The 16910-nt window shown below is 35.8% G+C and overlaps 2 protein-coding genes across 3 annotated transcripts in view; both read left to right on the top strand.

The window, feature by feature from the left end:
* Positions 1-16422, top strand: part of LOC144656692 (uncharacterized) — a 76197-nt gene extending 59775 nt beyond the window's left edge. The window contains exons 1-3 of one of the 2 annotated variants that reach the window (XR_013571358.1): positions 6829-7365; positions 9925-10033; positions 15746-15763. Coding sequence is in view for 1 of the 2 variants with exons in the window: in XM_078516935.1 (XP_078373061.1) it covers positions 8741-10033; positions 15746-15766 (1314 nt within the window). In the remaining variant the exon portion in view is untranslated. Of the gene's footprint in view, positions 1-6814; positions 10034-15745 lie in introns of those variants that run through there. The other variant, XM_078516935.1, reaches the window with a different exon arrangement.
* LOC144656380 (uncharacterized) lies at positions 10089-11236 on the top strand. The gene is made up of 2 exons (XM_078516602.1): positions 10089-10105; positions 10150-11236. The coding sequence occupies exons 1-2, from the start codon at positions 10089-10091 to the stop codon at positions 11234-11236; spliced, it is 1104 nt and encodes a 367-aa protein (XP_078372728.1).
* Positions 16423-16910: the final 488 nt, after the last annotated feature.

Raw genomic sequence — 16910 nt, 5'->3', positions numbered from 1 at the left:
GATATGAATGAATTTCGCTTTGAGCGGGTGCATCGCCTTCCAACTCGGCGAAACTCGCAAACACGTACTAAGCCTAGGCCGATAATCGCCAAATTTAGTTTCTATCAGGATAAAGAGTACGTAATGTCAAAGGTTAAAAAATTGAAGGGTACCGGAATAGGAATTTCTCACGACTATCCCAAAGAGATTGATGCAATTCATCAGAAACTGTACCCAGTACTAAAGAAAGCCAAACAAGGGAAACAGTCAGCTTTTTTCAAAGTTGACAAGCTAATTATTAATGGACAAGTATATAGGGGTGCGGAGACCGATAATCTTCCTTACTATGGACTTATTATGAATAGCACAGTTTAGGCAGACTGAGGGCTGATGAGCTCAAATGCACGTTAGCGAAACATTTTGTGTATTTACGTTATTTGTAGTTTGTATTAATTATTTTCTTGTATACGGCGACGCGGTAATTAATTATAAATTCGATTTTACTACTGATAGGCACCAATCAACGCCTGCAAATCTCAGTTATTTTCAATGCGCACATTCTTTAACAGTTTTTCTTTATATTACTTTGATTTCGAAGATAATTTATTCTCTTACTCTTGAGATGTTTTTTCGTCACCATAGGTTTTTTTTCTCTCTCTCTTTTTGGCTTCTTCTGCAGTTTCCAACTTCAGATCAAATCAGATATGCTAAATGGCGGATGTTTTTAAATTAGTATCGCTCAATGTAAAGGGCATTAGCAATTTTCAAAAAAGAAGAACAATGTTCACTTGGTGCAGAAAACGCAAAGCAGACATAATATTTTTGCAAGAAACACACTCCACAGTTAAAACAGAAACACAATGGAAGAATGAATGGGGTGAAAAGATCATAACATCCCACGGAAGCTCTAACGCACGTGGAGTCGCAATCATGATTAAAGCTGGATTTGATTGTTCTATTCATCAGCAGATTCTTGACCCTATGGGGCGCTATATCATTGTAAAAGCTGTCATCAAAGATAGAACGTATGTGTTAATTAACATATACGCTCCAAACAAAGATAAAGATCTTATAACCTTCTTCAAAAATCTATTTGCAATCTTACAAAAAGAAAACCTAGAATCAGAAGAAAATATCATCATAGGAGGCGATTTCAACTGTCCATTAAATCCTGAGCTTGACAAAAAAGGGGGCGTGCTGCTCCAAAGAAAATCAGTTACTAATTGTATTGAATGCTTACAAAGTCAACTTGATTTGGTAGACATATGGCGAATCAAAAACCCAGATACAAAGAGTTTCACCTGGAGTCAAAAATCTCCAAGAATATTTTGTCGACTTGATTATTATCTGATATCTAACAATTTATTTGACATGGTGAGATCGACTGAGATAATTCCCGCTATTAGGACAGACCATGAAGCAATTTCGCTAGAAATTGGAAAGCTAGAAAATGAGCTAAAGGGTCCTGGATATTGGAAATTAAACTGCTCGTTGTTAGCGGATGATGCGTATGTAAACAGTGTAACAGAACTGCTGCCAGTATGGGCTGCAGAGGGAAGAAAGGAACTTTCAGACCATCGGAGTGTCTGGGATTGGATTAAATACAATATAAGGGCTCACGCAATAAATTTCTCCAAGAGAAAATCAAAGGAAAGGAATGAGAAGGAAAAAACTCTACAAGAAGAATTAAGTAAGGCAAAGAAAGAACTTGAAACGACACCAAGTGACTCAAACGCATCACGATATCAGGCTGTTCAGGAAAAATTGGAAACCTTCTACGAAGAAAAAACCAAAGGAATTATTATACGAGCGCGTGCCCGCTGGCATGAATACGGGGAAAAAAGCACGAAATATTTTCTAAATCTGGAGAAAAGAAATCACGTAAAGAAACATATACGAAAACTTTTTATTAGTGGCGTAATTAAGACAGATCCGTTTTGTATATTAAAGGAGCAGGAACGGTTTTATCGAGACCTCTATAAGAGTAAAAACATCGATCCAGAAATTACACAAAAAATCTCTGCGTTCTTAAACGATCTAACTATTCCAAAATTATCTGAAGAGCAGCAAAAGCAATGCGAAGGGTCCATTTCATCAGAGGAATGTTTTCGTCTTCTAAACAGCTTTGATCTTAATAAAACCCCAGGAAATGATGGTATTCCCATCGAATTCTATAAAACCTTCTGGGCGGTACTTAAGGATAGCTTTATTAGATGTGTTAATGAATGTTTTGAAAAAGGTGAGATGTCTAACTCTCAAAAACAAGCTGTCATCACTCTTATTGAAAAAAAAGGGAAAGATCGTTCGCTTCTAGAAAATTGGCGCCCTATCTCTCTTGTAAATGTAGATACAAAAATTATGACTAAAGCAATTGCATGGAGGATAAAAAATGTTCTTCCTGATATAATTCATCAAAATCAGACTGGATATGTAAAAGATCGTTTTATAGGCGAAACAATACGATCTATCTACGATATTATGGATATCACTGCAAAGGAAAATATTCCCGGTTTAATGGTTTTTATCGATTTTCAGAAGGCCTTTGATAGTGTTGAATGGGAATTTCTCTTAAAATGTCTTGAAGAATTCAATTTCGGTCCAGACTTCATTCGCTGGGTTAGAGTTTTCTACAAAGACATAAAAAGCTGTATCATAAACAACGGATCAACTTCAAACTTCTTCCCACTTGAACGTGGCGTTCGACAGGGAGATCCTCTATCTCCATACCTTTTTGTAATTGCGGTAGAAACGCTGGCAATCGCCATTCGACAGAACCCTGATATCAAAGGTATTGTTATTGGACAAGAGGAAACAAAAGTCCTGCAATATGCTGATGATACAACTGCAACATTAGCCGATGTCGATTCAGCAAAATCACTCTTTAAACTGATGGAGCTTTTTCAAAACATTTCCGGCCTCAATATCAATTCCTCAAAAACGGAAGGTATGTGGATTGGTTCATTTAGAGGAAAAATGGAAGAACCATTCGGCATTAAGTGGCCTAAAACCTCGATCAAAGCTTTAGGAGTTTATTTCACATACGATCCGAAACTTCTAAAGGAGAAGAATTTTATCGAAAGACTTGACAGCATCAAAAAGCTTATTAATATCTGGTCCTCGAGAGGCCTATCTCTTTATGGTAAAATAACAATAATCAAATCCTTCTTGATCTCGAAGTTTGTTTATGTTTGCTCGATATTACCAACACCAACAGAAGTAGTAAGTGAACTGAATCGATTGCTTTTCAAGTTTCTGTGGAAAGGTGTAGATAAAGTAACTCGTGTGTCTGTAATAAACGAATATGAGAAGGGCGGTTTAAAAATGATAGATGTTGATTGCATGATTAGATCTTTGAGGTTAGGATGGCTACAGAGAGTATTTAATGATTCAACTGCTACATGGAAGAGATATTTTCTTTATCTGTTAGAGCACGTTGGGGGGATCTTCTTTCTCAGTTGTAACTATGATGTGAAAGATTTCAATTTATCCTCTCAATTTTACTACGAACTTCTGCAATGGTGGTCAGAATTTCGCGATACCTTTGCTGAAGAAAAGGATTATCAAAACATTATTTGGAATAATAAAGACATAAAAATCGATAAAAAACCGGTTTATTTCAAAAATTATCGCGAGGCAGGAATCACGTACACGCATGATCTTCTTTTTGACCGGGATATTAACGTTGCCTTCACTCACTTCTCGAACAAGATTAACAAAACCAATTTTCTTCAGTGGGCAGGCCTCCGACACTCTATACCCTCACAGCTAAGGATTGCGAATGTACCATTATCAACCCTATCTCCCTCTTTTACATTTGAGAATAACATATTCGATATTAAACAAAAAAGATCAAAAGATTACTATTCTCTACTTGTTTCCAGAAAGGCTCAACCTCCCAATATCACCTTCAAATTGCAGAGGGATTTTGATTTCACAATCGACCAAATCAATCAAATCTTCTTATTACCACATTCTGTTGCACTTGAATCTTATGTTAAAGCTTTCCAATATAAAGTTATAAACTCTATTTTTTATACGAATACTAAATTACTTAAAATTGGTTACAGAAGCGATGATTTGTGTACGTTTTGTAAAACTGAGTCAGAAACCTCAAATCATTTCTTTTATAACTGTTCCCACACTAGACAATTCTGGACAGATTTTGCATCATACTGGCACCTACTATCAAAACAGAAAATCCACCTCTCCCTAAAAGATGTTTTATTTGGAATATTTACGGAAAAATGCCCTTTACTTGATCTATTAAATTACTTCATAATTATTGGAAAATTGTTCTTGTGGGACTGCAGAAGAAGTCAAACCCTTCCTAAAATTGAGGGGTTTAAAGCCAAAATTAAAATTAAGTATGAAATAGAAAGTAAAATCACAAAAAAAGAATATTTTAATAAAAAATGGTTAATTAAACCTATATAATAAAAATGTATTATTGTTATTATTTCAAATGTTACTATCCTTAAGGCTATCTTTGTGTATGAAATAACTTGAGAATTGTAATAGTGAATTGTAATTATATCATATTTATTAATTAACTTTATTATTATTTTTTTTTTTCATTATAATTTTTTTTCTCTTTTTTTCCTATTCCTAAATTGTATGTAACTTTACTGTGTAATTAATGTTCGTTTTTGTAATTGCAATAAAAAAAAAAAAAAATAAAAAAAAAAAAAAAGAGAAGAACTTTAGGATTTTAAGGAAGTGCCAAAGCAAGCTTGACTGTTTGATTTTTGAAATGCTTTTTATTAGACTTCTGAAACCAAAACTTAACAAACAGAGTGACTCGATCCGCGCGAAATTATTTGTTTAGATATTTTTAGGTATTTTAATGTTCTTATTCTCGTCGTCTTATTCGCTTGCTTTACGTTTTTTAATTATATCTTGTACAACTATGCATGTCATTCGCACAAAGTTATTTTTTAGCCATTTTTAGCCTTTTTATTCTTATTGTCTATTGTTTGTATGTACATATTTTAGCGCTTTTACCCCCCCCCCCCCTATATTTACACATGTAATTTTATTCAAACACCTAACTTGAAAATGACCGTCGAACGGTCGAAACGTCGTTCAAATTTCTTAGCGTTCAATTTTATTATACATTCTCTTAATTGCCTGGTTAAAAAGGGTCGGTCCGTAAAAAAATGGGCAGCAATACGCAGAAAACGATGCGATCCGCCATTCATGAATCACATTCCAATTCAAATCAAAAATCCACAGGAACCAAGTTTTTGTTCAAAAAAGGTCCAGAACTAAACCCAAGGATGCAGTAAAAAAACAACAACAACAACAACCAAAAAGCAGGTTAATAACTAAAGAACTCGTAGTAACATGGCTGTAAAACCCGTAGACGGACTCGGAAAACAATATAAATAAAACCACGGCAAAATAAACAACCAGCAACAAGCTTCTGGCACAACAAATCAGTTCATAATACGTTTATCAACTTACCAAGGTATGGACAGAGCAAAATGATCCTGTAAAAATTGGACTGACTGCGATAAACGACCAACGACTAAGAGACTTCAAACGCGATGTTCTTTTCTTTAACGCTCGGAGATAACAGAACTTGACTTCACTGAATACGATGACATGCAACTTTGCTATTGGATGGTGATAAATTCGTGAGCTATATGATCACTGGTAGCAAAGTTCTCACATACCTACTTTGTCCCTCCCGCTTCCCGAACTTCTGTTTTATCATCATTTCCGTTCCGTTGCTATAAGCTACTACATAAGCCATGTCTGATGCGAGGACTAATCGAGCGAGCATTCGAGCGAGCTATGTGTGTTGTTCGCCGAGTTAAAAAAGGTCAGAATATTGCAATTGTTGTAGTAAAGTTGAGTTTAAACGGACCAGCAATTGTGTTTTATCGTCGCCCCACGACATTTGGTCCACGGAGCCGGATACTGAGAAGACAAAACTGTCAGGCTGCGAATGAATCAGTGAGCTGTGCAGAGTTATGTGACGTGAATCAGAACAGTTAAGACCTGTCAAGAACTGTGAATTGTTGAAATGAATGAACGGAGAAATGAATCCTCGAGACTTTTTTCGTCAAATGAATTGACGACATCAAGGTCAGACAAGCTTTCCATTCTTAGGGCCGCTTCATGTCATCCCGGTTGACCGAGCTGGCTCAGTTAAACCAAGATCTCGGCTCACTCCTATTTTCTTTGGTTCGAAGTGCAGCCGTACTCGCCTCGCTTTTATGTACTCGACCCAAACTCTTCCGCGCGTTCCGCCATTTATGAATAAGGTGTATATATTTTACATTAGACGACAACCACGTGACAACCATCTAATTTGACTTGTGAAATTTTAGTACCTCTCACTAATAACAGCGATAGCGTTTTTGTCTGATTGCAGCAGTTGCTTTCGTGTGGCCCACTTTTCGTGGAATTCGTATCCATTCTTAAGTAAGGAAAGCTCCTATACCGCACAATTTGCATCGCTCATAAGGATCAAAAGGTTTCTTACGCTGTTGATCACTAATTGCTCTGTTTGTGTTGAATTTTTTTTATTCCACTTACTATTTTTGCTTGAAGCATACTGTTTATTTCACCTTGAATGATCTGAACTTGGATCCTTATGTATTGAAATCCGCTTTTGCCTAAATAACAGGAGCATGTTTAATCAGCCTACCTTATCTGGAATTAATACTATGAAAACCAATAATACGACTAAATTTTCGCGGGAAATAAACAATGAATTTATGCACGGCCTGCCATATCTATTAACTTAATTATTTCGAAAACAATTTCTAATACATTTCCTAAAGTTTCTACTCCTTTAAAATGAATTAAAATATAAATGTTTCATTAGGCTGTGACAGACGCCTATATGTTGTGGCCCGTGGACGGGCAATGTTACAATTACTCCAACCGAGTGGCACTGGGAACTAGGCATATGGGTCACGTGTGTTATTGTTTCCTTCATTTCTTTGGGATCCGCCATCTTGGGTTGTGGTGATTTTGCTGTTTGGTGAGAAGAGAAGCCTCGACTTGTAGTTTTGTACGTAGCTGTTATATTTTTGCACTCACTTACAAACTCTTTCAGAACTTGTCGTGCATACATACAAAATCGACTTACTCGCAAACGCGACAGGTCAAGGGTCTACATTATATTTGGTTTAACGCTTTTACGTGTTGGTGAGTGCTATTTTTGGTCGGACCCTTGTCTGTCAGTTGAACTGATTGAGCACTATTGAGCAATTTGAGCACTTTATGAGCATTGTCAGAATTGTCAGAATTGAAATAACTGTGAACTGAAATATTGGCGATCTTGGTGACTTTGAGCTTGAAGTAAAGACGAGAGGTGTAGAAAAAGCTTTTATCACCTTCGTGAAAACTGCTGAGACTGCAAAGATTGAAAAGGTGAGCCATCTGAAGTTTTTGTTTGCTTGACCATACATTGATACCGTAGATCATGGTGTCTTTAATGCAATATAGAGCGGTTGTGGGGCTACATAACATTTACTTAAAGGCCAAAGAATATTCAAATCGTATGAGAGGGAAATTCTGGTCTACGCTATTGTTTATGTTTTACATGGAAGCGATATATCTTCCTACATTAAAAAGAGTAATCCGCTCGTGGCAAATGACTTATTATGCAAGACTTTGGTTTACCCAAATGTGTTTGTATCGTTGCTATATTCCACTGTTGATTCGACTTGCCAATGATGTGGAAACGAATCCTGGGCCTTTGTTCGCTGTAGATTCGTCTAAAACTGTCACAGCTGACTATCATCAAGGTGATGTTGCACTGTTTGGAAGAAATGCTGGCAACCAATGCGTAGCGATGTGCCTAACTGCAGTTGTTTACAATTGTAAAAATAATGCATTGTGGTCAAGAGATCAGCTGAATGAAGTATTGATTCAAGGCAATGTGCTTTATTCTCATATTAGTAAGTCAGTAGGGAAAGACAGACTGTTGCTATCTGAGATTCCTTCTGCATTGTCCATAAATGACGAAAACTTTTCCATTAGTTTTAGTAGCAGTTTTGCTGGTGATTTACACATGTCTGATACTAGAGACTATTTTGTACCACTGCAACATGCATTAATGATTTTAATAAAAGATTATGATGCCTTTTTGTTGACTATTGAAATCAATACAGTTGCCATTTTTATTGACAACAAAGGTCATTACAGAATTTTTGATTCCCATTCACGAGACATTAATGGTAATCTTGCTGAAAATGGAACAGCAATACTATTGGAGTTTACCAGTATAGAGGAAATAGTGCAGTACCTTCAACACTTTTACAGAGAAAAGAATGTACCGTAATCCCTTATGAAGTTTTGGGTATTAAAGTTAAAAAATTGTCACTTGATAATTACAGAAGTTTCACAAGTACTTGCAGTCAACAATTTACCATAGGAGACAATATTGTAAGATGTAAGGAGTCATACAGTCAATGTCACAATTTAGAATGGGAAACAGAAAATAGCTCACAAGAAAATGATAGCAACAATAGCAGGAAGAGAAAACAAGAAAAATCAGAAGAACACGTAGAAAGCCTACCTACATCTGGAGAAAAGAAAGTCAAAAGAATTAGCGCTGAAACTGAAGGTAAAAGGGATAGTATGTCACAAAAGTACAGGGAAAAGTATTTAAAAAGAAAAGCAATTGAAACCAAGGAGCAGAGAGAAAATAGGTTAAGAAAGTGCAGGGAACAAAGAATTAAAAAAAAAAGAAACCGAGAGCAAAGAACAGAGAGAAAATAGGTTAAGGAAGTATCGGGAACTAATGAGAAAAAAAAGAGAAAGTGAAACCAAGCAGCAGAAAGAAAATAGGTTAAAGGAAAGTAGAGAACAAAACATGAAAAACAAGCAAACTGAAAGCAATGAACAACGAGAAAGGAGACTAAAGAAAAAGAGAGAATCCCGAAGAAAAGCAAAAGAAACTGAAACAAAGCAACAGAAAGAAGAACGGTTGAGAAAAAGGAGAGAAGCCTATACAAATAGAAACCAAATGTCTTGCGATGAGCTGGTTGCCATTTTTCGTGAACTGGTTGCTACAGGGCCAACATTTGTCTGTACATGTTGTGATCAGTTATGGTACAAACATAGTCTTGTTAGAGCTCAAACTGTACTAAAACTTGATAATGAAGCTGTGCTAAAATGCATAAAAATAAGTGAGCAATGTTGTACAGCTCAATGGGTTTGTAATACGTGTTATAAACACCTAAAGCAGAATAAAATTCCTCCATGTGCAGTGCAAAATAAAATGAATTTTCCATCTAAACCTGACCATTTAGACTTGACAGAAGTAGAATGGAGACTTGTATCACCACGGTTGATCTTTCAAAAGATACATGAAGCAGCTAGAGGAAAGCAGTTCAAAATCCATGGCAACATAGTAAATGTTCCTGCTGATGTTGTTAATACTGTAACTATTTTACCAAGACTTTCGTCTGAAACAGAGACTATCAAAGTGCAACTGAAGAGAAAATTAAAATACAAAAACTATGTCCTATCTCAAAATATAAGACCATCCAAAGTTTTTGAAGCAGCTGAATGGCTGACTGAAAATGGTGTACTATATCAACAAGAAGGCATCAAACTTAATCCAGATTGGAATGATTTGTTTACAGGGTGTAAGGAAAATGACACAATTAATGATAGACCTTGCTGCAGTTCAAGCAACATTGGAGAAATGAATGCACCTGTAGCTTCTAATGAGTCACTGAATAACAATGTGGAATCTTTGTCACAAAATAGTGGATTGTTTCCATTTCAATGTGGTCAAGTTTTTATTTGCCTTGCTTGTGAACAGGTGTTAATAGACTGGATGAAATTAAAAAGTCATATGTTGTATGATCATGCAGTAGAAACTGATAGTGAATGTTGTGAAGAGAGTAACTACCTGCCAGTATTCCATCACAATGACTGTAATAGTAATGAAGTGGTGTTTTTTTGTTCTTTGTGTAGTGCCTGGGAAAAAGAGCAAACACTTTTTAGAAAGCACATGGTCATTGTACATGATCTATTACCACTGGAAGATGACTTATCTACTGAATTCAGTGAAGCAGCAGTTAATGTAAGTACTTCCACTGTAATCAAACTGTTCAGATATAAAATTCTTGAGCCACAAAATGTTGTTCTTGTTGAAGTGTGTTCAAAAGGGTATAGATCAGCAAACCCTATTACCGGTAGTCTAAAAGCATTAGTTGGTATACCAGTGACTTTGGATGTATCAAGATGCTCAGGTAGTGGAAAAGATTTGCATTTTTCTAGCAGAGATCTTTCTAAGGATTCTTGTCCTACTCAATCTGAAGGGGAAAAAGAAGATTCTTGGAATGAGGTGGATGAATCAGAAATGTGTGCTGGTACTTTGGATACAATGTTGACATCTCCAGACTTTGTAGAAGATTGTGAGCGTGAAAAGGTTTTGAACTTTGCACCAGGTGAAAGCAATCATCCAATAAGTGTGTTTAAAGACCAATATTGCGAAGAACTAGCATATCCTGGGATATTCTATGGCAAAGTGAGAGCAGATAATAAGGAAAGAAGTGTGCCTGTGTATTATAGTGACATTTGCAAATCAGAGTTAAGGCATTCTGATCGCAGAGTTGCTAAGTGTATCGAAAATATTTTTTTTAAACTGAAAAAGCTGCAAATGAAAATAATATTAGGCAAATGCCAGATTGCTCTACGAAAGCATAAAACAAAAGGAAAGAGACTAACAGCAGGCGAGTTAAAAAAAGAAGGTGCTTTAGACAAATTAGTTCATTTGGATGAAGGCTACCGATTTCTGAGAGCTCTTCGTGGTTCACCACCCTACTTTGAGAAGGCTAAGAAAGATTTATTTGCCATGATAAGGCAACTTGGAGCTGCAACACTTTTCTGTAGCTTTTCTGCAGCTGAAACAAAGTGGAATCATCTGTTAAGGATGTTAGGTGAATTGACTGATCATAAAATATACAGTGATAATGAATTAAATGCATTGTCGTGGGAGGAAAAGTCAAGGTTAATACAAAGTGATCCTATCACATGTGCAAGACATTTTGACTTCCAAGTTCAGCAATTTATTGTTAAATTTTTGCATAGTGATTGTGCGCCTCTCGGAAAAATAGCAGATTGGTTTTATCGTGTTGAATTTCAACAGCGTGGCTCACCACATATACATATGCTTTTTGGATTGAAGGTGCACCAAAGTTTGGTGAAGATTCAGATGAAAACATTTGCAATTTTGTTGATAAAATTATCACTTGTTCAAAACCTGGAAACAGTTGTGAGTTAGATGAATTAGTTTCTCGTCAGGAACATAAACATTCATTTACTTGTAAAAAAAGGTTTGAGAAAAAATGCAGGTTTAATTTTCCACAGCCTCCAATGAAAAGCACTCGAATATTGTATCCTTTAAGTGAAAGTGACCAAATTAGTCTTTTGGACGAGCACAAAGCAACTTGGAAAGAAATCAATGAGCAACTTAATGCAATGAGGGAAGGAGAAGATATTTCATTTGACGAACTTCTCGAAAAGCTTGGTGTCACAGAAGAGGTTTATATTCTAGCCATTAGATCTTCCTTAAGTAGGGCAACAATATTTTTGAAAAGAAAGCCAAATGAACTTAGAATCAATAATTACAACAAGCACTGCCTGCTTGCATGGAGAGCAAACATGGATGTTCAATTCATTTTAGATATCTACTCTTGTGTGATGTATGTTGTTTCTTACATATCAAAGGCGCAAAGAGGTATGAGTGAACTTTTAAGAAAAGCATGTGAGGAAGCTCGAGAAGGAAATTTGGGTATTAAACAGCAAGTGCGTGACATTGGTAACAAATTCTTGAACAGTGTTGAAATAAGTGCACAAGAGGCAGTATATATTGTACTTCAGTTACCAATGCGTCGTTCTTCTCGTGAAGTGGTATTTATTAATACAGCTTTACCAGATGAAAGGGTTCATCTTCTGAAATCAATTGATGACATTCAGCACCTAGAAGATGAGTCAGAAGACATTGAATCAGGTGGCTTAATAAAAAGGTACACCAAAAGGCCATCTTGCCTAGAGAATGTGACATTAGCTGACTGGGCAGCTTGGTATGACAATAATATGAAATCAAACCTGAAAAACTTGCAGAGTTGCAACAATACTGATGTTGATGGATTGCCATTAGAAATATTTGATCATGACAATAATGAAGATGATGAGGTTAGTACAGATATTACATGTGCAGCTAGCAGTGATTTGAAAACAAAGAACCAAAAACAACCCCAGAAGCGGTCAAAAGCTAGGGTAATTAGAAGTGTTTGGTTTAATAAAGAAAGTAACCCTGAAAAGCACTATCGTGAGCTCCTTATGTTATTTACTGCATGGAGAGATGAAAACACTGATTTGCTTGGTGACTTTGAGACATACAAGGAGCGTTGTCAGAGATTAACTGAACAGATAAATGATCAGATGTCTCATGTATGCACCATGTAGTAAGCAACTGGACAAGGTATTAGATGATGTACAAACTGTAGAATGCACTGATGATATGTGGGATTGCGTAGCTCCAAATGCTCAACACGTAGAACTGCATGACCTTGCAGAAACCGATAGGGAACGTTTATGCAACACAGAAGAAGTTAGGAACTACGATCTTTCTGAAGATCTGGGGATTCCTTCCAGTAGTGAGAATCGTGAACAAAATTTCTCGTTTGATGAATTGCCAGATGAAGAGTATAGGGAAGCTGTCCGTTCTCTAAATGTTGAGCAATTGCAATTTTTCTACCATGTTTTACACCTTGTAAAGACAACTAATGAACCTTTCTATTTGTTTCTTTCTGGTGGTGCTGGAGTTGGAAAGTCTCACTTGACTAAAGTGATGTTTCAAGCAGTTTACAAATATTTAAATACAAGAGCCGGTGATGATTTTCATCAAATTAAAGCTGTCCTTGTTGCTCCAACTGGTAAAGCTGCTTACAATATTCAAGGAAATACAATCCATACTGCATTAGGTGTGCCTGCAAACCAGTCCTTAAAAATTTATAAGAAGCTTGATGCCAGTCGTTTGAACTCCTTAAGATGCAAATTTGCTGGTTTGAAGATAATTTTCATTGATGAGGTATCAAAAATAGGAAATTCTATGTTCAATATTCAGATTAACAAAAGACTTCAAGATATCATAGGTACAGCTAATGATTTTGGGGGAGTGAGTATTATAGCAATTGGAGATTTGTTTCAACTTCAGCCAGTATTTGACGGGTATGTTTTTGAAGATTTGGAGAGTAATTATGCCCCTTTAGCAGCTAATCTATGGCAAAAACATTTTCAGATGTTTGAATTGCATGAAATTATGCGTCAAAGAGAAAGCCATCAGTTTGCAGAAATTCTTAATCGGCTACGTGAAGGCATTCACACTGAGAATGACTTGAATATACTGAGAGCAAGAATCATTGAAGATCCTAAAATGAACTATCCCAGACATGCTCCACACCTATTTATCCAAAATGACAGTGTTGATGAGTTTAACAGGTCAGTTTATAATTCTGCAGCAGGTAAAAAATATATTGTCAAGGCGGTTGACAGTGTCATTGGTACTCAATCTGAGGAATTAAAGGTACGGTTATTACGACAGGTTCCAGATAATCCACGAAAAACTATGCAATTAGCAACTCATCTTGCAATTGCAGAAAATGAAAGGATTGAAGTCTGCCAAAACATCAGATTAGATGATGGGCTTACAAATGGTAGTGCAGGTTTAGTGAGATTTATCAGTCTCCTAAGTTCTGAACGTCCTGATGGAATTGTTTGGGTTGAATTTGATCATGCTAAAGTTGGAGAGAAAACTCGAAATGAAAATAGACACCTTTACAGTGACAATATCCAGCAGAGTTGGACACCAGTAAAACCTGTTTGTGTGACATTTTTTGTAGGAAGAAGTAAAGCTGCTCAAATCGTTCGAAAACAATTTCCTTTACGGCCATCTGCAGGGAAAACTATTCACCGTTCTCAGGGTGACACTGAAACTGAGGTTGTAGTTGATCTTACTTCAAGACGCGCTATTCCCCACATTCATTATGTTGCATTAAGTAGAGTTACCACAATTGATGGATTACATATAAAGAATCTCAATGAAAAAAAGATAACTGTGAGTAACAAAGTTAAGAATGAAATGCAGAGGTTGCGAACAGTGGCTTATCTTCAGACATCTGTATTTTCTCTTCAAGACATTGGTGATGATTTTGTCAAGATTGTTTTTCTTAATGCACGTTCACTACACAAGCATATATCAGATGTGAAAAATGATTTTAACATAAAGGTAGCAGATGTAAATATCATTGTTGAAACTAGGTTGTGGGTGTTTGACCAAAATGATGAATATAATATCAATGACTTCTCCTTGTTTAGAAATGATGCTTCATTTGATAGGCAGTTGCATACACAAAGACCATTCTATGGAACTGCAGTTTATACCAGAGCTCAATGTAATGATGGATATCCCAAATGTCAAAATATGCATGGAGTTGAAATAACAATAATTAAAGTTAAATGTCTGCCAGATGTTCTTATTGCTGGAATTTATAGATCACCAAAAGTGTCAACGAGACATTTGCTTCAAGCATTGAGAGAACTTCATTCCATTATGTCAACAGAACATTTTCATATAATACTTGGTGATTTTAACATTGATTTTAATAATGTTGTACAAAACAGCAGTATACATAATCAAATGATTGAAACATATGGATACAAACAACTTATTTCAGGCTTCACCACTGACAACAGAACTACAATTGATCACATTTATACAAATCTAAATGAATCAAGAGTCCAAACTGATGTTCTCGAGACATACTTTAGTGACCATAAAGCTGTGTGGATAGCAACCAAAAAATAGTAGACACAGTATGTACAGTACATTTTTGTAGGCTATAATGACCAGTAAATGATTAACCTTTTAAGCCCTATCATACACATACAAATTCTCCTGACTGATCTCCATACATTTTCTTATAGCATTGTTTGGAGAATTTGTTAAAAGTTCAAAGCAATTTCCCTTTGGTGACCATTTTATTACAGTATAATTCTCCTAACCTCTTCTCTTGATTTAGTATTGACATTGTGAGATGAAATTTGTTGTGGTAACTGTTGGGTCTTAAAGGGTTAAAAAGAAGCATAATTTACATGTTAAGTACCTTGGTATGTGTTTCAGAAAGAAAGAAGATTTAAGTGAATTCAGTATCTACTTGTGTTACATTAAAGTGTTGTAGTTAATCAGTCTTGGTGTCTAAGCACATAAATCTGTGGGGTTCTTTTGAATCCCTTGTGACCCTTTGGGTCACTGACAAACCCATCCTTGTCACCCTTTGGGTCACAAACCCACCATATTGCAACTGTACATTTAAGGTAAGCATACATACAGTACACAATGTAGTTGTTTCTTGTTCTTGTCCATGTAATTACACATGTATGTTGATAATTATTAATTTGACATCTACAGGGATGTTGCTAAGAGAACATTAAGCCAGCTCATCATCAACAACCCAGCTGGTATTTATGGCCTTAGTAGCTTTAAAAGTTTATCTAAATATTCATTTTCATGTGAAATTTCAGCTGGATTTACCGTAAATCCTCTTTCAACCAGTGAAATTAGCGGGCAGCCGTCCATTAGCGACATCCCTGCATCAACATGTACATGTAGTCGTGATATATGTTAATATGTTACCTCATAATATTTACATGTACATCTCTATTAGTTATTGTTAAAAACATTATTAATATTTTTAACTATTGATTTTTTCTTTTATTATGTTTACAGAACAAAAATGCAAAACAATAAGAAAATGCACAAGATACCGTTTTCAGAGAATCCACTGACTGCCATGTTATGTGCTGATTACTCCAACATTTTCAATCTACATTTTGTCAAGAGACACTATGTAAAGTGCCCATTGCATTGGAACTGGCTAGAACTTATTGGTCTGTATACAGTTATAAAAGGCCCAATCCTCACTATGAGCGACAGCTATATTCAAACAACACAGTTAAAACCATGTAGCAGTAACAACGGAGTTAAAAAGAAACTGTGTTAAACATCTTGGGATTAACCAATGAAAAGACCCTTCAATCGGAGGTCTTCACTGGCTCACTGGTGTATCAACTTTACTTCCTGGACTCCACTTGTACTGTATGTGTGTATTACCTCCAAATATCGGAGTGATAACAATACTTTGGACTTATTGGACATACATTTGTATCTTGCTCCACTGATTGTACAGTCAGTGTAGACAGCTATCAGCCGCATTAAAACAAGAGTAAATCAAGATACTGTATCAACCTTGCTTCCTGGACTTCACTTGTATTGTGTGTATTACCTCTAAAATTATATAACAAGATTTTGGACTTATTGGACTTATCCTGCATCACAACTATCAGCTGCATTTAAACAACAGTTAATCAAGATACATTATTTCAAAACAGTATTTTTCTGCCAAGTTGTGGTTGCTTTCTGGCTTTCTAGTACAGTTGCATACTATGTTGCATTCCACTGTAATAAAAGACATTCAGTTACAATTGTACAAATTAAAATTCCAATTTTGTGATCAAAGCAGCTCAGTATTTGCCTTTTTTATTAACTTTGGTTAGAAACTAACATCCTTACCTTGGAATGCACAACTTAACAAAGAACACCACCCGAAAGCAACTTATTGCAAAATTCTATTTACTCGACAAACCCCTTTTCCCCTTTTATAGCAAATGAATCAGTTTCTAAACTATCAACTTTAATCACATTTTCACTCACAACAGTAGACCTTACTAGCTTTGTATATAGATTGCCCATTACAAATCACATGATGCTCCCCTAGAGAGTTTTCTTTTATCTATCTGAATAATTATTGTGAATTTCTTTTAATTGATTTTGAAAGAAGTAATTCTCAAGGGTAACATTACAGTCTGAAATTGAACAACAAACAAACGAAGCC

The sequence above is a fragment of the Oculina patagonica genome, chromosome 6 (assembly GCF_052425735.1).
Source record: "Oculina patagonica isolate OP01 chromosome 6, crgOcupat, whole genome shotgun sequence".
NCBI classification, from domain to species: domain Eukaryota; kingdom Metazoa; phylum Cnidaria; class Anthozoa; order Scleractinia; family Oculinidae; genus Oculina; species Oculina patagonica.
The sequence above is the reverse complement of the archived record's forward strand: the minus strand, read 5'-3'. Positions and strand labels throughout refer to the sequence as shown.